Here is a 23,172-nt window from a genome sequence, read left to right as displayed (position 1 = left end):
TTTTGTATTTTTAGTAGAGACAGAGTTTCATCATGTTGGCCAGGCTGGTCTCGAACACCTGACCTCAGGTAATCCACCTGCCTCAGCCTCCCAAAGTGCTGGGATTAGGCATGAGCCACTGAGCCCGGCCAAGAAATTACCCTTTTTAAAATCCCCAGCAATATTCTTTATTCTGACATCTGCATTGTCCAACACTAATATAGCCACTTCAGTTTTTAAATTATTATTTTTTAGTATGGTATACTTTCACCCTTTTTTGTTTAACTTATTTGTGTCTTTACATTAGCAGTGTATTTTTGTAGGCAGCATATACTTGCTTTTTTCTTTTTTAATCCAGACTAACAATCCTTGCCTTTTAATGGGGGGTGGAGGGGTTAGACCATTTACATTTAATGTGATGATCGGTACAGTTTAAATTGGACACCTTGCTGTTTGTTTTCTTTTTGTCTAGCCATCATCTTTTGTTCCTTTTATCTGCCTTCCTTTCAATTGAAATTTTTTGATGATTTCATTTTATATCCTTTGTTGTTATACTTGCTTTTGCTTATAGTAGCAGTTTTCTGAGAACGTATTGACAATGGTAAGTGAGGACTTACTGTACATTAGGCTGCTTAAAGTGTTGTACAGTTTTGTTGCTCTTTTAATTTTGTGTGTGTTTCATTTTGGGTTATTTCTATTGTTAGGTCTTCAAGTTTACTAATATTTTCTTCTGCAATACTGATCTGCTGTTACAGTCTTCCAGAGAGCATAACGTTTTATATCTCCCAGTATAGATTTTATATATCACAGTACATATCTTCACTGTAGAAGTTTAGCTTGGATCTTTTTTATGTCTTCCATATCTCAACTTTTCAAACATATGGAATATAGTTAGAATAATTATTTTCATGTCCTTCTCTGTGGAGTCTGTCATTCGTGTGAGTTCTAGGTTAGTTTTTATTGATTTTTGTTGTTTCCTTGTGGGTCACATTTTCCTGCTTCTTATACCTGATTTTTAAAAATTGGATGTCAGATACGCTGCATACTTTTGTATTACTGTAAGTTTTGTTGAATTTGTTCTGGGATATAGTTATTTGGAAGCGATTTGATCCTTTTGGATTTGGCTTTTAAGACTTGTTAGCCTGGACACTGTAGGGCATAGTCTGGGGTGAATTATTCCCAACTACTAAAGCGTGACTCTTCAGCGCTCTGCCAAGGCCCCAGGAATCATGAGGTTTTCCAGACTGGCTGATGGGAATAGGTAGTATTCCTGGCCCCCTGTGAGCGCCAGGCACTGTTACCTCTAATACATTCCTGTTTTTTTTTTTTTTTTTTTTTTTTTTATCCTGACCTTGACTACTTCCCACACATTCCAGGATAACCCTCTGTAGCTCTCCTAAGTTTTCTCTGGGTATCTCTCTACTCCCTGGTACTCTGTCCTGTGAACTCGCGTCCCTCTGGCCCCCCTGAACTCTCCTCTCCATCTCTTCTACTCATGGATTTGGCCACATCCTACCTGTGTTCCTCCTGCCTACACCAGAGCCTGGAAACTCACTCAAGGCAGCAGGCTGGGGCGCTCACAGGGATCGCATTTTCATTTTCCTGCCTCTTGGAGATCACCTTTTCTCATTGCTTGGTGTCTCATGTTTTCAGATCTGTTGTGTTACATATTTTCTTCATTTTTGGAGTTGTTTTATGTAGGAAAATAAATCCAGTCCCTGTTACTCTATTTTGACCAGAATTGAAAATCTCTAGAAAGTGATAGGTGTTTACAAGGAAAGCCACACTTATCTTTTAAGTATAACCAAATGTAAAATTGATAAAGTAAAATAATTTTTAAAATTACTTGGAAACAAATTATTACAAAGAATTCAAAGTAAAGTTTTTTTGTTTCTTTCTTTTTCTTTTTTCTCGCTCTGTCACCCAGGCTGGAGTGCAATGGCGTGATCTTGGCTCACTGTAACCTCCGCCTCCCAGGTTCAAGCGATTCTCCTGCCTCAGCCTCTCGAGTAGTTGGGACTACAGGCACCTGCCACCACGCCCGGCTAATTTTTTTTGTATTTTTTGTAGAGACGGGGTTTCACTGTGTTAGCCAGGATGGTCTCGATCTCCTGACCTTGTGATCCGCCCGCCTCAGCCTCCCAAAGTGCTGGAATTACAGACGTGAGCCACCGCGCACTGCGCCTGGCTCTTTCTTTTTCTTTTAGGAGTCAACTGCAGAAAGACTAATTTGTTGCAATGAATTCTAGACACTGGATATTTTTCTATGACAAATATTTTCTTGGCTCCTATATGTGTTACAGTTGACAGGTTGTTTTTGTCATATGCTGTTTTGGTAGTTAAGAAGAGAACTGAACTTTTGTTGAGTCCTTTAGCTTTGGAGGGAAGCATATTAGTCTTGGATTCAGCCGGACTTGATGTCAAATTCCAGCTATGTGACATTGAGCAGCTTGAATAAGCCCTCTGAACTTGCCTTCATTCATGTGTGAAATGACCACATTGTTTTGAATATTGAATGAGAATGTGTGAAGCACTTACCCACTGCCTGGCACACAGTGGGTGCTCAAGAAATATTAGTCCCTTCCCTGCCCCTGGTCTCATATCAAATAACGAATTATCTTTTAATAAGACCCTTTCCAAAACACCTCAAACATTCCAGTTGCTTACGAAATCCACCTAAAATGTCACCCACCAAAATAACAGGGGGAAAAAGGATGTTTTGAGAAAGAGGAGAATAGCTCTGGGGATAGTGATTCAGCTTGCCCTGCCTTTGATACATTGGCCTTAGTATCTCCTCTCACCTCAGAGTACAGCCACGCGCCACATACTGACCTCGTGGATGACAGGCTGCATGTACGATGGTGGTCCCGTGAGATTATAATCCTGGATCTTCACTGTACCTTTTCTGTGTTTAGATGCACAGGTAGTTGCCATGTTGTTGGAGTTGCCCTCAGTATTCAGCACAGTAAGGGGTCGTGCAGGTTTGCAGCCTGACAGCAGTAGGCTGTACCTGGCCTTGGTGAGTGGTAGGCTATGCCACCTAGGTGTGTGTAAGTTCACTGTATGATGCTCACACAATGCGGAGGTCACCTAATGATGTGCAAAGCACACGTGTGTTCCAAACGGGGAAGGTAGCATTAACAGGGCATCAGAGACAAATCGGATTGGAGGAAAGAAAACAGGGTGCCTGACTGAAATGGAGCAAGATGGGCTCAAATTGCAGCTGAATTGTGGAAAAACAGTGCTACGGGCTGAATTTGTCCCCTCCAAAATTGTGTGCGTTGAAACCCTAACCCTGAATTCCTCAGAATGTGAGCGTATTCAGAGATTGTGTTGCTTTTTTTTTTTTTTTTTTTTTTTTTGAGTTGGAGTCTCCTCTGTTGTCACACAGGCTGGACTGCAATGGCACTGTCTCAAATCACTGCAAGCTCTGCCTCCTGGGTTCAAGCAATTCTCCTGCCTCAGCCTCCTGAGTAGCTGGGATTACAGGCATGCGCCACCACGGCTGGATAATTTTTATACTTTTAGTAGAGATGGAGTTTCGCCATGTTGGCCAGGCTGGTCTCAAACTCCTGACCTCAGATGATCCACCCACCTCGGCCTCCCAAAGTGCTGGGATTACAGGCGTGAGTGCTCAGCTTAAGTCTCTAAAGAGGTGATTAAGTTAAAACGAGGCCCTTGGTGTATGTAGGCCCTACTCCTTAAAAGAGGCCACTTGGACACAGACACTGGAAATGCTCACACAGGGGAAAGACCAGGCAAGGATGCCGCGAGGTGGCAGCCGTCCAGAAGCCAGGGATGGGGGCTCTAGGAGAACCCACAGCTGCTGGCACCTGCAGCCTCCAGAATGGTGGGGGAATAAATTTCTGTAGTTTAGGCTATCCAGTCTGTGGTACTTCGTTATGGCAGCCTCAGCAAACAAATAAATCTAGGAGCAGAGGCTCCTGGATTCAGTAAGCAGGTGCATCTTTGAATCCTACTGATGGGGAATGAGATTTCTCTAGAGGTCCATTCATTTCAGCCAGATGCCTTTCCAGTCAGGCCATGTGGATGTGTGAGTGTGTTCAAGAGATTAACGGCATGGATTTCAGTGAGAACAGGGGCTACGGTTTGGTTTGGGGTTTGGGGTTAAAGAGATCGTAACAAATGTGACCCTCTAGAGAAAGCTTATGGTGTTTTTGTTACCTTTTAACTCATCGGTAATTGGTTTCTGTGTGCTTAGGATGCGGGAAAAAGTGACTAGCCCAGGATGACCTAGTCCATCTCCACTCGCCTCCCTGTGACCCTCCCTGCATAGCAAAGGCCAGTGCTTTCACTGCAGTTGAGTGGCAACCTCTTTTTTTCTTTTTGCTGCTCCCAGCTCGTCTATTTCTAATGTTTTAAGTCCAGCGTGCCCCAGACCTTCTCCCTCAGCTCTGCAATCTAGCAGGGAAACAGATAGGTCCTCACAGGCCACGCGTCCTCACCCAGCCTGATTGGGTTGGGGTGTGATTGGTGCCTTTCAGTGTTCCCACTGCGGAGCTGCTGAACACACTGAATTACCCAGGCCCATCTTGCGCTCCCAGCCCCACGTGTTAAAAAACCACATGTTCCCTTGGCTCAAATCGGCGCTTGTGTTTGATGCTTTCCACAGAAATGCCAGAAACAGAGGAGAGATGTTTAAAAACAATTCATAAAATAGGCAACTGTACAGCCAAAGTGTCATTGATTGGTCCTGGGGAGTTTGCAGAAGTTTAGGCTGGTTCTGTGGCCACGCTGGCAGTGGCAAGAGAGTTTAGTGGCCGGGACAGCAGGCTCCCAGTGGGCTCTCTGGTTAAGTCACCCTCTCAAGCAGCATGACTATTTGGAAACTTCTCCACTCTCCTGTATCCTCCAGCTCTCTGATTTTACAAGGGAAACAGAAGGCATCAGAGAGGAATTTTCTTATTTTCCTAACACAGAAAGATGAACCTCGTTCGATCTGTCATTAGCCTGCCCCTATCCCTCTCACAGCTGTTGTTTCCATCCTAAGCCAGTGTCCTGGGTTTTACAGCTCTGTGTTCGCATCATCTCAGGTCTCTTTGGACAGCGGTCATTGCCTCTTGCCCCTATTTTTAACCCCTCCCTTTCTTAAATACATGCAGGTCATTCCAATTAAAAACAAGTAAATGGGCTGGGCACTGTGGCTCATGCCTGTAATCCCAGCACTTTAGGAGGCCGAGGCAGGTGGATTGCTTGAGCCCAGGATTTCGAGACCAGCCTGGGCAACATGGCAAAACCCTGTCTCTACAAAAAATATGAAAGTTAGCCAGGCATGGTGGCCTGCGCCTGTAGTCCCAGCTACCCAGGAAGCTGAGATGGGAGGATTGCCTGAGCCTGGGAAGTTGAGGCTGCGCCACTGCACTCCAATCTGGGTGACAGTGAGACGCTGCCTCAAACAACAACAACAAAACAAGCAAATGAACAATACCCTTACCTGATTCCCCAGCCAGCTACCCCCCATTCTGTTGCCTCTTGCTTCACAGCCAAGTTTCTTAATGAAGCCATTCATCCTCTTCCCCATGCACCAGACATTCAGACCCATCCCTGGGTCAAGTGACCTGCTGAATCACTGAATGAAGGACTAGTGTGAGTTTGAGACAGTTCTCAGTATTCTTCCTTTGCGGACACTGTCATCCCATGATGTCCATGACACAGTTCTCTCCTTCCTTTACTTCACGCTGCCTCTGCTCCTACCTGGCTGTCCATGGTGGACATACTGGCCAATGCTCATGCATTTTAATTCTTTAGACTCTACACTGGCCATCTTATCCTCCATGGAGTCAGGGTGGTGGCGACTTCTAAATGTGAGCTGTCTTGCCCAGGCTTCTCCTCTGAGCTCCAGATGAATGTGTGTCATTGTTGTATACTGTCTCTTCCTGTATGATCCAAGGGCACCTCAGAAAATTAACATGGCTAGAACCTCTCAGCCCCAGTCATCCTGCAGTGCTCCCTATCTCTGGAGATGGCACCAGTGTCTGCCCATATGCCTGCTGCAGAAATCGCAGTGTCATTCCGGTTATTGTCACCTTCCTTCCTTGGGTATCATATCCATCAGTGCATTCCACTGCTTTTTACCTCTTCACTTGTTCTTGAATCCATCTACTTTCTCAAACTATACTTCTGCCATTCTGGTCCAAAATACCGTCCTGTCTTGCCTAGACAATTGCCAACAGCTCAACCTGCATCCATTCTTGCTCCTTCTAACCTGTTCTCACGCTGCCAGACTCATCTTTTAAAAATGCAAATCTAATCATGTCCTCCCCATGGGGTAGATCCTTCCCATTGCTCTTAGGATAAGGACGAAGCATCTGAATGTGGCCTCGGCGGGCCCAGGCGTCTTCCTGACCCGCCAGCCCTGCTCTGCAGCCATGGTGATCATCCGGGCATCAGGACTAGGGTTTTTACTGTCTGTCTTCATAGATTCTGCTTGTCTTTCTTCCCTTTCAGATCTTAGCACAGGGTCATTTTCAGGGAAGCTTGCTCCCTACCTCTGCCCCTTCCGTGTGTATTGCACATATATAGAATTTTCTGCATATTGTGGTGTTCTGACATCTTAAAATACCTTTCTGGCTAAGAAGAGACTGTGGCTCCCAGTGCTAGCCAATTCTTAGAGCTAGCAGGGCCCAGCTTGGGGGACCCACCTTTGATATACAAAGAAACCAACCCAGGGCTGCCTCCCTTATCTGACCTGCCCATCCCTGGGAGCAGTATTCCTCTGCCTGAATCATCTCAGCGCCTGGTAACAGGCAACTCCAGACTGCTCCTGTAATTAAGAGACTGCCAAAATTATTCCAACAAGCCAGTCCTAAACTGGGTACCCTGCCTTGCCCTGCCATGGAAATCTCAATAAAGGTCTAGGCTCTCCTGTGACTCTTGTCTTTTGAATTTATTTATTTCTTTTTTCGAGATGGAGTCTTGCTCTGTCCCCCAGGCTAGAGTGCAGTGGCACGATCTTGGCTCACTGCAACTTCCATCTCTCGGGTTCAAGTGATTCTCCTGCCTCAGCCTCCCAAGTAGCTGGGATTACAGGTGCCCGCCACTGTGCCCAGCTAATTTTTATATTTGTAGTGCAGATGGGGTTTCACCGTGTTGGCTAGGGTGGCCTCGAACTCCTGACCTCGAGATCCATCTGCCTTGGCCTCCCAAAGTGCTGGGATTACAGGTGTTGGCCACCGCACCTGGCCCGTCTTTAGATTTTTAATGCCTGCATGATAATGTGTCATATCGATGTACATTGTTCTACTTAGGTTACTGTAAAAATGTTTACGATTATAAAAACGCTGCAATTAGTATTCCTTGTGTGTGCAGAAATTCATAATTTCCCAAAGTGAAATGGCTGGGTAATACTTTTTAGGGCTTAGGTCCTGATTCTCTAATAAGTCTCCAGAAAAGTTGTACTAATCCATGTATCTATCAGTAGAGGAAGATGGTGCCTGCTTCCCTGAACCCTGGCCAACTTTGGCTATTATAAAATATAAACATGCAAGCAAGTGTGTGTACAGCCATATCTAGATGGAAATTTAATGGGTGGAAATGGTATTTAATTGTTTTAATTTGCATTTCTAGTGCAAATTACTCCTGAACGTCAACAATTTTCTGTTAGCTGTTGGCATTTTCTCTTTGTAACTTATCTGTGGTTCTCAGCATGGTTTTCTAAAGGGCTGTTTCTTGTTTTCATATTTACTTATAAAACCCTCTTTCTATTAAGCACATTAACTTAGTTTTGTCATATATGCAAATATGAGCTTCTGTGGAACCCTTTCAAATGACTAGAAATTCAAGGGGGAGTTTAAAGAAAAAAATACATGAAATGGGATGGTCAACTTACATTTTATTAATAAGGGCAGCAGGTTTCTCTCTTCCTTGAAAATTTTGCTACCCAGACTGTGTGCCAAGAGGCAGATGTGTGAAAGAGTCTGGACTTTGAAGTTAGATCGGATTTCAGTCCTACCAGTGTCACTCTCTAGCTGAGGGACCTGGGGCAAATTAGCCTCTGCAAGTCTCAGATGTCACTCCTGGGTAACAAGGATCCCTCTGGCCTCGTCTGGAGAGGTCAGTAGCTTATAGGTAGTGCGTGGTGCAGAGGTGGCGTTCTGTAAATATTCATTCCCTTTCTGCATCCCTCAAAGATGTGCTGTTCTAGACACTCACACATCTGTGTATTCTGTTTCAATAAGGAATGTACGTATTTCACTCAGCTAGTAGTCACTATTGAAATCATGCATTAATATTTTCCAAATAGGTCAATATGATAAATGTATAAATGAGAATAGAAAAATTCTTAGTTAACCATGTGTATCTGAGTCTAGGAGCAATTTTAATTTTCAAGCTCAGGGATAATATCAGCAAATTAGGATCTGTTCTATAAAAGTGGTAGACAATGTAAGATACGGCATTCTGGAGAAAAATGGAACAGACGGCCTCATATCTTCAAAAATATTTTGATTTTAAAGAGCTTTAAACAAAATCTCAAAATACTTGCACTCTTTCATTGAGAACTTAGGTCTCAATCTGTTCTTTTTTCCCTTCTAGGTGTGGCTGGATCTCCTAAAACCCATTGTGAAACAGATTAGAAGTAAGTATATACCATATGTTTAATAGTGATGTGAAATCTGAAGCCAGACAGTTTCATGTCTAGACATCTCTTGCCCTGTGGCATGAAGCACTAGAAACACTAATTCTTCTACCCCATAATTGCTTTTTCATCATCCACTAATCCATGTACTATTAAAATGTGTGTCTTCTGCAGTTTTAATGTGTAACAGTTTGATAATCAAAACCGAGCTTGGAAAATAAAATATCGTTTTGATTAACAACTGAAGCCTGCTATTATCTTAAACCCCAGAATAATTGAGCTTGTCTTGTCTATGCCATTGTTCCTTTCTGTCACTTTCAAAAGGAAGAGGTGGAGCCATTTATTCATAAAATTGTTTTTAGGTTTTTGGTCCTTCCTCTTCAAAGCCTGTGAAATTAGAATGCAAGTATTGTTTGGGAAAAAGAGTGGCCGAAAGTGTGTGTGTGGTGTGTGTGTGTGTGTGTGTGTGTGTGTGTGTGTGTTTCTGAGTAGCAAGCAGAGCCCTGAAGGGAGCTTGGCATGTATGCATTTAGACTGTGTGTTGGAAAGAAAAGATGAAGCAATGTGTAGGGGAGGAACAAAGAAAAAGAATGCTTGCTTTTTTTCTCTCCTTGTGTCTTCCCCTCTCTATGCTTTGAGTTAAAATTCAGCATCAAGCTGTGGTCCCAATGTCATCCCAAATGGCCCTTCAATGTAGTCAGAGTCTGGACAAAAGTCTGAGAATACTGTATCCTTTTAGTTGAGCATGAAGCATACAACACCTTTGGAATCGTTTGTATGTCTGATTAAGAAACCCCACTGGGCCACTTACAGCAATTTATGTGGATGTAATAAACACGCAGCACAATTTCTGTGTGGCCCGTGTGCAGTTGAAATTGATGTTGATCATCTACAATTTCAATTAAGCAGTTACTTATACTGACAATGAAATGGCCATCATTTAATATTTGCTGGGTGTCCTGAGCATGGCTGGCAGGCAACGACTAGTGTTGGGGGTGAAGAGAAGCCCCGCAGCCTCATGGGCCCAGGTAGCATAGAGTCTAGAAGATCAACATTTGTCCCCTGCACGAAGGGAACTGCTAACAGTGGGAAGTTATATCTTTGGCGCAGACCCGAAGACAGAGTTGACTGTGGTTGGGTCAGAGCTGAAGCATTAGTGTAGCTGTCTCCTCCATATGCTGTGACAGGCCATGTGTGACAAAGCTGTCACTTGGCATTGAGTGCTAGCATCTTCCTAGTTTCAAGTTTTCTAAGGATCTGAGTAGCCGCTCAGTGAAAATTGCAGAGAATAAGTGGCGCAGCCTTCTTGTCTTCCTCATTTTGCTACTGTTACTTTGTGCTCCAGAAGTGACATGTAAGAGTTTAATTTTCATGCCTTGTTTTTTTCTCCCAATTTTGTACATATTGTCAACATCTTTATTGTATGTCATTTTTGCTTTTTTTAAACTTGAATATGTGATCACAGAAGTTATAATACATAATTAGTATTTGTATATGATCGTGGAAAGTAAAACAGACATTTTTCTGCTTTTGTAACACTACAGCTAAAATTTGGATTTCATTATATACTTATATTTCATAGAACATAAATGTATTGCTATTATTCCAAATGGCAGGCCTTTTAAGATGGCTTATATTGTAGCTTACACATCAAAACAAAAAAACCCCAACCCAAATCACAGATGATAATGATGATGATGATGATGATGTGATTGAGATGGAGTCTCGCTCTGTCACCCCAGGCTGGAGTGCAGTGGCACTATCTCAGCTCACTGCCATCTCTACTTCCTGGGTTCAAATGAGTCTCATGCCTCAGCCCCCTGAGTAGCTGGGATTACAGGCGCCCACCACCACGCCGGGCTAATTTTTGTATTTTTAGTACAGATAGGGTTTTGCCATCTTGGCCAGGCTGGTTTCAAACTCCTGGCCACAGGTGGTCCACCCACCTCAGCCTCCCAAATTGCTGGCATTACAGGTGGGAGCCACTGCGCGTGGCCACAGATTATTATTTTATAATCTGTTTGTCCTGTTTTTTTTCTTTTTTTTTTTCAATTCTGAAAAGTTATTCATCTTATTCAATCTCTCCCTCCCCTCACTCCCTATCTACTTCCTGATTTTGTCTAAACTCATTGGTAAGACGGTTTATAAGATACTTATGAAGGCCTTGGCTGGCTGAGACAAAGCCAGGGCCACGTCTGGTGTGTGTTTTCCCCAGAGCTCAGAAGAGCACCTAGAGGCTGAAAACATATTTGATGAACACATTAGCAACTGTACCTTATAAATAGTTAAATATAATGAATTGCATAACTGATGTACGTTTTCATTATTTGGGCAAAACTAGCCAATTAGATACATTTTGGAAGACAAATGACTTTATTTTAAAAAACCTAGATAAAATTTAAGTCTCCAGAGAAAAAGTTTAATAGCTCTATGTAGTACTTTTGTCATAGTATTTTTTAAAAATGGATCTCTCTTTCCGGTTTAATGGAAGTGTGAATTAGTAGCTGAACTTGGCCAGTTGTTAAGTGACTTGGAAAATAGCAGATATGCTCTTGGCAGCTTGGAATGAAATGCATTATTTGTATTTGTAAAGTCTTTTTCTTTAATGGCATTTGAAACACAAATCAGTAAATGCTTTACTTCTTTTTTCTTCTTCTTTAGGGCCAAAGCATGTTGTTGTTAAGTTTGTGGTGAAATTCTTTCCACCTGACCACACACAACTCCAAGAAGAACTCACAAGGTTAGTGGTTTGGAAACTGTGTATTTTTTGCTACAGAGTACAGAGGAAAAGAGAAAATGAATGTTCTCAATTGATGACACAAACATTTTCATAATGTTTACTTGACCAGCATCTGTTCTGTGCTGAACAGTTTAACCTTCCTCTTTCCCAGCCCTGCTTACGAAAATGGGAGGGAAGTACCGTTTTCCCTAAAACCTGGTTTCTTGAAGGTTGTGATATGAAGTGAATCCTGGGCTTATACTCTGTTAATATCATATTTTCCATCTTATATGTCACATCATGGACTGTTGTGGATGTGAATCTCTTCTGTGAAACCAACGTGTCAACTCAGAGTTTATCTTTGCCGCTGCCATGGGTGGTAGATTTGGCAGGAACTGGAGGTCAGTTCTTTTCAAAGTGTGACCGAGTGGAAGAAGTCCAGGCGTTGAGTCAGACCTAGCTTCGGCCACCATCCTGCCACTTGCTGTGACGGGCCAGTTACTTTCTCCCTTTGTGTTGCCACTAATTCCCCTATTACAGTGTGGACTCTAATGCTCGCTTGGCCAGAGTGGTTTTGAGGATAAGCAGTATTATGCTAGAGTAGCTGGGATCCAGTAGGGACACTGTAAATGGTGACTGTCATCATCACCATCACTGTTTTCATTGTCGTCACCATCATCACCATCGTCACTATCACCATCATCACATCATCACTTCTACTCATTCTATATATACTTTTTTTTTTTTTTTTGCAACAGAGGCTCTCTCTGTCGCCCAGGTTGGAGCGCAGTGACGCAATCTCGGCTCACTGCAACCTCTGCCTCCCGGATTCAAGCGATTCTCCTGCCTCAGCCTCCTGAGTAGCTGGGACTACAGGTGCCCGCCACCACACCCGGCTAATTTTATATTTTTAGTAGAGACGGGGTTTCACCATGTTGGCCAGACTGGTCTCGAACTCCTGACCTCAAGTGATCCACCTGCTTCAGCCTCCCAAAATGCTGGGATTATGTGCCTGAGCCACTGCGCCCAACCTCATTTTATAATTTGAGGCAAGACTGATGATTTTCCAAAAGAGGGCAGAGCTGGCAGGAACATGTGTAAATAAAATGATTCCCTTTCAAGAGAATCCTTCAGAGGACACTAATCTAACCAGCCTAATTCTTATCATACGTGGTGTTCAAGCAGTGACTGTTTAATACCGAGGCCATCACATCCTTCCTCATCCCTCTCAGTACACAGCACAGTATCTTGGGTCATCATTGATCAAAGGGATGAAGATACTGATGTAGTCAGTAATATTTATTAAGTGTGCCCTGTGTGCAAGCATTGTTCTAGGCATTGGGAATGCAGTGATGAAAAGACAAGAATACTCTCATGGAAACAGACAAAGCGGTTAAATAAACAAGATAATATCAGCGGCAAGAACTCTTTAGGTAATTGAAGTAGGAAGATGAGATAGAGGTGCCTGGGGATGACTTCAGGCTGGTGGGTCTGGGATGCCTCTTGAGGAAGTGAGAAGGAACCATCAGTCATTTACTGAGAAAGAGCTTTCCAGAGAGATGGAGCAGTCAGTACTCTGCCCAAGGCGGGAATCAGCTCCAAGCATTCAAATACATAAAGGAGGGCCAGCATGGCGGGAGTGTTGGGAGCGCTGTGGCGAGGTGGGAGAGAGGCTTGACACACATAGTGTTGAAAGATTGGCTGCCATGTGGATGCTGGGGGGAGAAGGAGAGTCCTGGGGCATCCTGTGAGGAGGTGGTCACAGTAATCCATGCCGTGATGGTGGCAAAGAAGCCGCCAATAGGTAGCAGTAGAAATGGAGGCCAAGTAGTTGTGTTTGGAACATGTACCAGAAGCAGGGTCCCTCTGTCTTGGTGATGAGGTGGTGGTGGACTCTGAGGGAGGGAGAGGGGGCAGTTAGATTTTTGACTTGAGCGACTCGGGGGAGATGGTATTAGGGGTTACTAAAATGAGAAAAGGATGGAGGAAAGTGGAGGACTGTTGGGGAGTGGAGAGTCAGGGTGTTTCTGGCCACATAATCTGGCCATGTTTGAGATACCTGTTAGATGTCCTGTGACCACAGCAGCAGCAGGGAGGACATCAGATACAGGAATGTGTAGCTCCAGGGAGACAGTGACAAAGACTTCCCACTGCTTTGTGTTTTCTGAATGAGTTGCTGCTAATCACCCACGTCCACTTAGAATTCTCAAATCAGCGAAGAAGGCAAAGGCAGCCAGGAATTGGCAGAAAGCAGCAGCCTTCTGGGAGCTACCTGCAGAGGAGGGACAGCCCGCGCTGCTAAGCTGAGCTGCGCAGGACTGAGGGCTGGCTGACGACAGGGCGGCCTTTTACTGGGGCTGCTGTGTCTTGGTTTCTCGGGCTGGTTTTCCTGTCGTTGGAAACTGCATTGCCCTGAGCTCTGCGTGCTGTAATAAATCTAAGGGCAAGTCCGGCTGTTGGAGGAATGTAGTTGTGTTTGGAATAAGTAGCGTCAGTAGCGTGCCTTTTCCTCATGTGAATCACCAGGCCTCTTTCTTGCTCAGGAAGTTGGAGGCACAAATCCTGTTTCCCCCTCACCCCCACCCCCATGTTTTTTGTTTGTTTGTTTGTTTTCATTAAAAAATTCTGTTTTGCAAATAGTTTTGCACCTTTTCAGTTTTTGTGAATCGTTGTCTCTAGAGGTTTGCAGTTGTCTACCATTCTGGCCCTTGCTCTGAAACTCCACACAGCTTGTTACCATCAAGCCGCATGTGCCTGGTACATTGCCAGCTCCTCTGTCAGTGCTGACAAATTCCTAAAGTTACACGAGCTCAGCTGGACGGAGCAGGTTTTTGTTGTTTTTGTTTTCTGGTACCCAGTGTGAACTGACATTTAAGAAGTCTTTTCCAAGGAGACAGTTCTTTTGGCTCATTGTTGAATAAAATTGATCTGAAATTCCTACTTTTTAAAATCATCTCTCTGTCACTCCCCACTTGGTACAAGGCATAGAGAACCTCACGGGGCCGATGTGTTGGGACTCTCGCGTCTCAGATTCCTATAGAAGCAAAAATGGACTGACTATTGAGATTTCAGGCGCTGTTCTTTGGCAGATGGTGAATGAGGGGATGTTGGGAGAAGCTCCATGTCAGCTGTGCTTTGTGGGGAGGGACGCATACACAGAAGTGGGACAGACGGAGAAACTGGCCTGTGGTTCAGCAGAGCATAAGTGACTCTAGCTCTGTAGTTAATGCTTTGGGCCTCCAGGAATAGCTCTTTCAGCTTCCCATTGATACAGATAGGAGATTCAATTGCACTCTGCTGTTAAGAAGCTGGATTCCTTTCTATTTATTGAACTGCAAGTGGAATGCCATCCTATTGACAGCAGCACCCAGACATCTAGAAGGAGAAGCGTATTGACTGCTGGGTGCAGCCTCAAAACAATGAATGAGGGTCTTTGGAAAAGATTATCCCAGTTTTTCTTTTTTTCTTTTTTTTGAGATGGAGTCTCGCTCTGTCGCCCAGGCTGGAGTGCAGTGGCACAATCTTGGCTCACTGCAACCTCCGCCTCCTGGGTTCAAGCGATTCTTCTGCATCAGCCTCCCAAGTAGCTGGGACTACAAGGCGCCCGCCACCACGCCCGGCTAATTTTTGTATTTTTAGTAGAGATGGGGTTTCACCATTTTGGCCAGGCTGGTCTTGAACTCCTGACCTCGTGATCTGCCTGCCTCGGCCTCCCAAAGTGCTGGGATTACAGGCGTGAGTCGCCGCACCCTGCCAGATGATCTCAGTTTTTCTTATTGCGTGGCTTGGTATCACTTTCCTGGTGCCAACTTTAGCCACCCTTTGTTCTTCACCTTCTCTCTGGACGTCCTGTCTTCAGTTGGATCCAGCTTCTACTTGCCTGTGTTCTTATAGGTGAGGGGACCCTATCAGAACATGCTGCTGTGTGCCCTGCACACTCTGCTGAAGTGTTATCCAGACTGCAGGAGAATTATAAATTGCTTATATGTAATAAGAAAAGAGGGAAGATGGTGGTCTTCCAGATGAAATAAATTATTCATATTGAAAGCAAGGCATCAAATGGGTGTGATGTGTGACTCTTGCAGTCTCTAGAAGTGAAGTCCCTCTGTCTGCTCCTGCCACAATCATTGTCACTCTCCTCATGTCTACCCTTCTGCTAAGGAAACTTGATTCCATTTTGAGCGCTTTATGTTTTCATTTGTGTTTACCAGTTTAATTTTATTTAGTGCCCACCAAGTAAAACTTAGCCTCTAGCTCTTGTGAGACTGATGGGAATTGCTTCAGTGGACAGTACTAAAGGTGTTTCAAAATCTCTAAAGCTAGCATCGCGGCCAGCATGCTCAGCTTACAGCTCATGGTAAGAAAAGTGGACAGAGTTAGTACCCAGGAAGCTACTTCTCATGTTACAAGGGCCTTGGAACAGGAAGAGTCCACGTAATCAGGGGGAGCCACGTTCTTCCTTCAGCCTTCAAAATAGCCTTGTGCCCTCCTAGTAAGTGTGTGTGTTTTCAGAACCTGATGCCATCTTGCAGCCCATGTGTGATTGTCACCAAAGGTCCCCGGAGCCTGCCAGACTCTGCCCATGCATTTGTCGCTGAAAACCTCTTTGTGAACACAGAACCTCATGTTTGAAATGATAAATGGTAAAATATTCAGAATGTAATTTTAAAACAGGTAAAATATTCAGAATGTCATTTTAAAACATGAAGCCCTCCTATTTAATGAAAAACGATTAGAATTAAAAACTGTAGCTCTACAAAGTGTTGGGCTCAAAAGACAGTGACTATAATCCAGCATGATAGTTGGTATTCCCTCCTCCCACATGAGGTTTAGATTGTTTTATATTCTCTGCTTTTCTTACCTTTCACTTTCCAGAGACAGACAGACACACACACACACACAAACACACAAACACACACACACACACACACACACACAGAGAGAGAGAGAAAGGGGGTTGGGGGGAGAGACAGAAGGGTAGAGCAAGAGAACAAGAATAAAATTAGGGAGGTCAGAGAAAGGCCCACTGGTAGGTCTGTAGTCTGTAGGGTGCTTTTTGCTGGTTATACAATTGCTGCTGTGGTTTTTTAGTTCTTATTAATAAAACTTCCTAAATGACTTAAAATGGATTATTCTTTTATTTTTAAAAACTGCCAACTTTCATTGAATATTTTTGTTCTAATAGTGTTTTCCATGTATCTCATTTAATTCTTATGGAAACCTCTGTGGCTAATACTGTTAAAGGCCCTTTTGAAAATCAAAAATACCCTTTCATTATTATAATAATAGTAAACATACATTGTAGAAAGTTAGAATAGACAAATGAATAAGACTAAGAAAGTAGGAACATTGCATTCCCACTGCCCATCACATTAGTAAGATATCCTTTCTAAATTTTTCTATGCATACGTATGTACTTTTCATCTCATCTAATACATTGGCCATATTCACATTTCCCTATTTATCCCCTAACTGTCCTTTATATCTGTTTATTCTAAAATAAGATTGGCTAGGCACAGTGGCTCATGCCTGTAATCCCAGCACTTTGGGAGGCTGAAGCAGGAGGATCTCTTGAGCCTAGCAGTTTGAGACCAGCCTGGGCAACACAGGGAGAACTGTCTCTACAAACGATTTAAAAAATTAGCTGGGCTTGGTGGTGTGTACCTGTAATCACAGCTACTCAGGAGGCTGAGGCAGGAGGATTGCATGAGCCCCCAGAGGCTGCAGTGAGCAGTGATTGCACCACTATACTCTAGCCTGGAAAACAGAGCAAGACTCTGTTTCAATCAGTCAATTAATCAAATAAAAAAAAAAAGATCCACCCTAGGACCACATATTGCATCTAGTTCATATGTCATCTGGGCCTATGTAAGTTAGTCCCTCATTTTCTTTTCCTCATGAGAGCATCTTGTTGAAGAAATTGGACCAGCTATACTACACAGTCTCCTACTTTCTGAATTTGCCTGCTAGCTTTCTTGTGGTGCTGCTTAACTTGTTCCTCTATCCTTTGTATTTTTCCAAAACTGGAAGTCGTAGTCTGTTTTATGCTGCTATAAAGGAATACCCGAGGCAGGGCAATTTATAAAGAAAAGAGGTTTATTTTGCTCATGATTCTGGATGGCTAAAAAGTTCAAGATTGTGCATTGGCATCTGGTGAGGGCCTCAGGCTGCTTCCACTCATGGTAGAAGGCAAAGAGGAGCCGGCATGTGCAGAGCTCACATGGTGGGAGAGGAGGTGGGCAGAACGGGGAGGTGCTAGGCTTTTCGTAACAACCGGCTCTCACAGGAAGTCACAGAGTGAGAACTCACTCACCCCCAAGGGAGGGCATTAGTCTATTCATAAGGGATCTGCCTTGACAACCCAAACACCTTTCACTGGGCCCCACCTCCAGCACTGAGGGTGAAATCTCAACATGAGGTTTGGAGAGGAAAGGAAATTCATCCTAGGGCTTGACTGATACACTTAAACATTTGGGCTGGAGTCTGTCCTAAGTGATGTTGTGTGCTTCATATTTCATTAATGATTACAGATTGTTTATTGGATTCAGGTGGTGACATTCTGATTATTCTATTGCCAGGTAAAGTCATATTACCTTTGCCTTATGTGAATGTCCAATCTCCTACATGGTTTTTTCACCCATTGATAATCCTTGCTGGAGTCAGTAATTTCTTTTAGAGTTTGTGGAATGAAGATTTTCTAATTCTATTATTCCTGCTATGTTATACATTGGCACTTATAATTTTTTTGCCGAATACTTGAGGCAAAATTTTCCTTTATGGGAGATAAACCTGTAAAACCTTTCTTCAACTGCTTGGCTGTCCTGAAACACCCTTTCCTCTGGCCAGGCAGGTGACACACTCAATTCTTTGCCTTGGGTTACCAATTTTAAATAAGGAGATGCTTTGATCTGCCTGGAATCTACCATGTCTCCAAGGCCCTATTTCTGTATCCTTCCAACAGGTGATCGTTTTTTGTTGTTTTTGAGATGGAGTTTCGCTCTTGTCACCCAGGCTGGAGTTCAGTGGTGTGATCTCGGCTCACTGCAACCTCCACCTCCCGGGTTCAAGTGATTCTTCTGCCTCAGCCTCCGGAGTAGCTGGGATTATAGGGGTGCATCACCACACCCGGCTAATTTTTGTATTTTTAGTAGAGACAGGGTTTTGCCACGTTGTCCAGGCTGGTCTTGAACTCCTGACCTCAGGTGATCCACCCGCTTCGGCCTCTCAAAGTGCTGGGAGCCACAGCGTGCAGCCCCAACAGGTAATTGTATGAGGGGCAGAATCTGATTGCAAAGGGTGCTACTGAGAGGACACTGTTCTCAGGCAGCAGGTAAACTAGATTTCTAAAAATCTATGAGTTTGTATCATTATTTTCACATCCATTTTAACATTGTACAGGTTCGGTTTGGTTTTATCTTGTTGCGGGGAGGGGGGTATCTATGACCTTAAGTATTTATCCTTTGTGTTACAAACAATCCAATTATACTCTTTTCATTATTTTTAAAGTATAATAAATTATTATTGACTATAGTCACCCAGTTGTGCTATCAATATTAGATCTTATTCATTCTATCTCATTTTTTTGGACCCATTAACGACCCCCATTCCCTCTACCTTTACCAGCCTCTGGTAACATCATTCTGCTCTCTCTCTCCATGAGTTCAATTGTTTTAATTTTTAGCTCCCACAAATAAGTGAGAACATGTGAAGTTTGTTTTTCTGTGCCTGGCTTATTTGACTTAACATAATGACCTCCAGTTCCAATCATGCTGTTGCAAATGACAGTATCTCCTTGTTTATGGCTGAATAGTAATCCACTGTGTATACATACCCCATTTTCTTTGTCCGTTCATCTGTGAATGGACACTTAGGTTTCTTCCAAATCTTGGCTGTTCTGAATGGTGCTGCAGTAAACATGGGAGTGCAGATATCTCTTTGACGTACTGCTTTCCTTTCTTTTCGATACACACCTGGTAGTGGGATTGCTGGGTCATATGGTAGCTCTATTTTTAGTTTTTTCAGGAACCTCCAAACTGTTCTCTATCGTGGTTGTACTAATTGACATTCCCGCCAATAGTACATGAGGGTTTTTTTTTTTGCCACATGCAAGCATTTGTTACTGCCTGTCTTTTGGATATAAGCCCTTTTAACTGGGGTGAGATGATATCTCATAATTTCAATTTGCATTTCTCTGATGATCAGTGATGTTGAGCACCTTTTCATATGCCTGTTTGCTGTTGCACGGTTTTTACTTAATGTCTTTGATTTATAAATATCTTTTTTCTCTTACACCAACAATGTTGACATGCTTAATACCACAATATAAAGAAAAGAATTGAACGGGTGCAGTGGGTCATGCCTGTGATCCCAGCACTTTGGGAGGCCGAGGTGGGCAGATCATGAGGTCAAGAGATGGAAATCATCTTGGCCCAGGTGGTGAAACCCCGTCTCTACTAAAAATACAAAAAAATTAGCTGGGGTGGTGGCGTGCGCCTGTAGTCCCAGCTACTTGGGAGGCTGAGGCAGGAGAATTGCTTGAACCCGGGAGATGGAGGGTTCCGAGATCGCACCACTCCACTCCATCCTGGAGACAGAGCAAGACTTTGTCTCAAAAAAAAAAAAAGAAAAAGAAAATGGATTTTTACAGCTCTAGTAACTGGGTCTTATGGAAGTAGTTACACCACAAAAAAAAAGACACCTCCTTGTTTTTCTCATTTCATTGGCAATCCTCTGACTCACCATAATAAACTGCTGTTATTGTCTGAGCCATAGAACCATGTTAGAGTATGGATGACTGATTCTGTGAAAAAAATGTAAATATTTCCTGTACCCTACAAAAATATATAGCATGCTAGGTTATGGTCTCACATTTTTATGGCTCTCTCTCCCTATATAAAATGAAACATATTATTCATACTGTGAAAAGATGATAGCATACATCTCTTTGTATTTTGGAGGGAGATATTTACACTGCAGTGAATGGCAGCTGGAATCCATTCCAGCCCATGCAGACTTCCCATGCAGGCTGGGGTTTGCATCCCTCTCCTTGGCCTCTCACAATGAGGCCAGGTTCCTGGCGACCTCCTGCCCTCTTTGCCTGACGCCCAGCTCTGTTGATCTTCGCAGGTACCTGTTCGCGCTGCAGGTGAAGCAGGACTTGGCTCAAGGCAGGCTGACGTGTAATGACACCAGCGCAGCTCTCTTGATCTCACACATTGTGCAATGTAAGTTCTATTAGTTTCCTTTGAAAATCATGTTCAAAATAACACAGTGATCTGATTGATGGGAAAAAAATCCTATCCACCAAAAAAGAAAGTGTCAATGTTTTTGTGTTATTTTTGCTGTTCGTATGAAGGCCTACGGTTGGAAGAGAAAAACAATACTCCTGATGTCATTTAATATGCGTATCCTCAAATGTTAACTCTTCTACTTTCTGTACAGGTGTTTGTCTTTCTTCAAGGACTAGTACACAGTTGATACTTTCAGTTGTCTCAAAGGATAAGCTTGGATGGATGGTTGCCAAATAGACTAAACTTGTTCTGTCCTGTTCTTGGATTTAAACTTGATCATTGAATATGGCATAGTAGCCTTAAGACATAATACTGCCACAGATTTCACTTCTCTCTAGGGATTTTTGCTCTCCAGAATTCAGTAAACCAAGACTCATGCTGGATTAATGAAGCTGGACCCTAGATATTTTAATTTGCCTTAATATAGACAAAGGATAAATCAGATTGTGCTCATCTCAAGGCTTGCTGACAAGCCACGTGGGTGTTTTTTCCCTCTTGACCAAGGCAGAAATTACTTGAAATAAAATATACACATTATGTTTCAGAAAGGTAATCATGGGTATAACGCTTAATGTATAATAAGCACTACTATAAAGGAAAGTTGTGCTATCATATCACCTTTTATATTTCCACTGTATATGAATTCGTCTCATATGATCAATCCCCTCCTATCCTGATATGTGCCTAGTTAACTAGATTTACAAAAGTTAATAGGAAGTGTCACTCTTAGTAGTAAAAAAAAATTGCCTTAGTCTAATACAGTAAGGTGTTTCAGATGATGCATATCTTCTTGTTTTTTGAATATGAGCACTTAATAGATAGATGTTTTCTTACCAATTTGAAAAAAATGACATGGGCAAGAAAAAAACAAAAAAATAGGTATCTTTATTAACCCTGACCATGTGCCAGCACTATATATATATATTATATATATATTTATATATTATATATGTTATATATTATATATATTTATATATTATATATTTATATGTTATATATTTATATGTTATATATTATATATTTATATATTATATATTTATATATTATATATTTATATATTATATATTTATATATTATATATTTATATATTATATATTTATATATTACATATTATATATATTTTATATTATATATAATATATATTTATATATTGTATATTATATATATTTATATATTATATATTTATATATTATATATAATATATTATATATATTTTTATATTATATATTATATATTTTTATGTTATAGATATTACATATTTATATAAGTATTACACATATTTTTATATATTATAAATATATATTTATATATTTATAATATATTTATATATTATATATTTATATATTATATGTATTATATAATATATAAATATATAATATAATATATGCAAAATATATATTACATATATATTTAAAATATTATATATATATATATATATATATATAAAATCTCATTTAATTCTCCTAACAGCCCCTTGAGATCAAGTCTGTCATTATCCTTATTTTACAGGGGAGGAATCCTTAGCACAGAACTTTACGTAATTTTTTTACCTTTCCTGTGTTTGGTCTCCTCTCTTCATAAAATGATAGTGGAGAGGGAGAGGAGGGAGAGGAGGCTTTGAGTCGGGCAGACCTGATTTCTGTTCGTTGGTTGGTGACCCTGGCAGGTTACTAACCCCCCAGCCTCCATTTCTTTTGTAACATGAGAATAATAGAATCCTTTTCATAAGGCTGTAAAAATTAGATGGTAGCATATACAGTTGTCCTTTAATGTCCATGGGGTATTGGCTGCAGGACCTCCCAAGGACACCAAAAACTGAGGATGCTCACATCCCTGATATAAAATGGTATCATATTTGTATAATACCTACATGTATCCTCCCATAGACTATAAATCATCTCTAGGTTACTTATAATAATTAATGCAATGTAAATGCTATGTAGCTACATTGTATTATTCAGGGAATAATGACAAGAAAAAATATCTTAGATGTTTGGTATAGATGCAGTATTTTTTCCTAAGTATTTTCAATCCATGGTTGGTTGAATCCATGAATATAGAACCCACAGATACAGAGGGCCAACTGTACACCCAGTACATGCTAGGTATTCAGTAAACATTAATTTCCTTTATCCTTATTCACCTGCAACCCTCCTTTTCCAAACAACATAAAACTTTAAAATGAAGCTTCCTTATTGAAATAGTAACTTCATAAAATGTCTCTGACCCTTGGCATTTTGTAAGCAGAAGACAAATTGACATTACTCAAAGATTCCTGATGCCATTTAGTCATGTACTTCTTTCCTCCTATGTTTTTTTCTTTAAAGCTGTTACACTAAAGAGTAGATTTTGGCCAGGCGCAGTGGCTCACGCCTGTAATCCCAGCACTTTGGGAGGCCGAGGCGGGTGGGTCACTTGAGGTCAGGAGTTCATGACCAGCCTGGCCAAGATGGTGAAACCTTGTCTCTACTAAAAATACAAAAATTAGCTGGGTGTGGTGGCGGTGGGCGCCTGTAGTCCTAGCTACTCGGGAGGCTGAGCCAGGAGAATCGCTTGAACCTGGGAGGGACCCCACTGCCCTCCAGCCT

The 23,172-nt window shown here is 42.1% G+C and overlaps 1 protein-coding gene across 7 annotated transcripts in view; it reads left to right on the top strand.

Moving 5' to 3' along the window:
* FARP1 (FERM, ARH/RhoGEF and pleckstrin domain protein 1) overlaps nucleotides 1-23,172 on the top strand; it is a 317,789-nt gene that overhangs the window by 223,564 nt on the left and 71,053 nt on the right. For all 7 annotated transcript variants that reach the window (XM_063618950.1, XM_063618951.1, XM_063618948.1 and 4 more), the window contains exons 4-6: nucleotides 8,533-8,575; nucleotides 11,237-11,315; nucleotides 20,421-20,518. In XM_063618950.1, coding sequence (XP_063475020.1) covers nucleotides 8,533-8,575; nucleotides 11,237-11,315; nucleotides 20,421-20,518 — 220 coding nt within the window. The remainder of the gene's footprint in view (nucleotides 1-8,532; nucleotides 8,576-11,236; nucleotides 11,316-20,420; nucleotides 20,519-23,172) is intronic.

This window comes from Symphalangus syndactylus, chromosome 15 (assembly GCF_028878055.3).
Source record: "Symphalangus syndactylus isolate Jambi chromosome 15, NHGRI_mSymSyn1-v2.1_pri, whole genome shotgun sequence".
NCBI classification, from domain to species: domain Eukaryota; kingdom Metazoa; phylum Chordata; class Mammalia; order Primates; family Hylobatidae; genus Symphalangus; species Symphalangus syndactylus.
The sequence above is the reverse complement of the archived record's forward strand: the minus strand, read 5'-3'. Positions and strand labels throughout refer to the sequence as shown.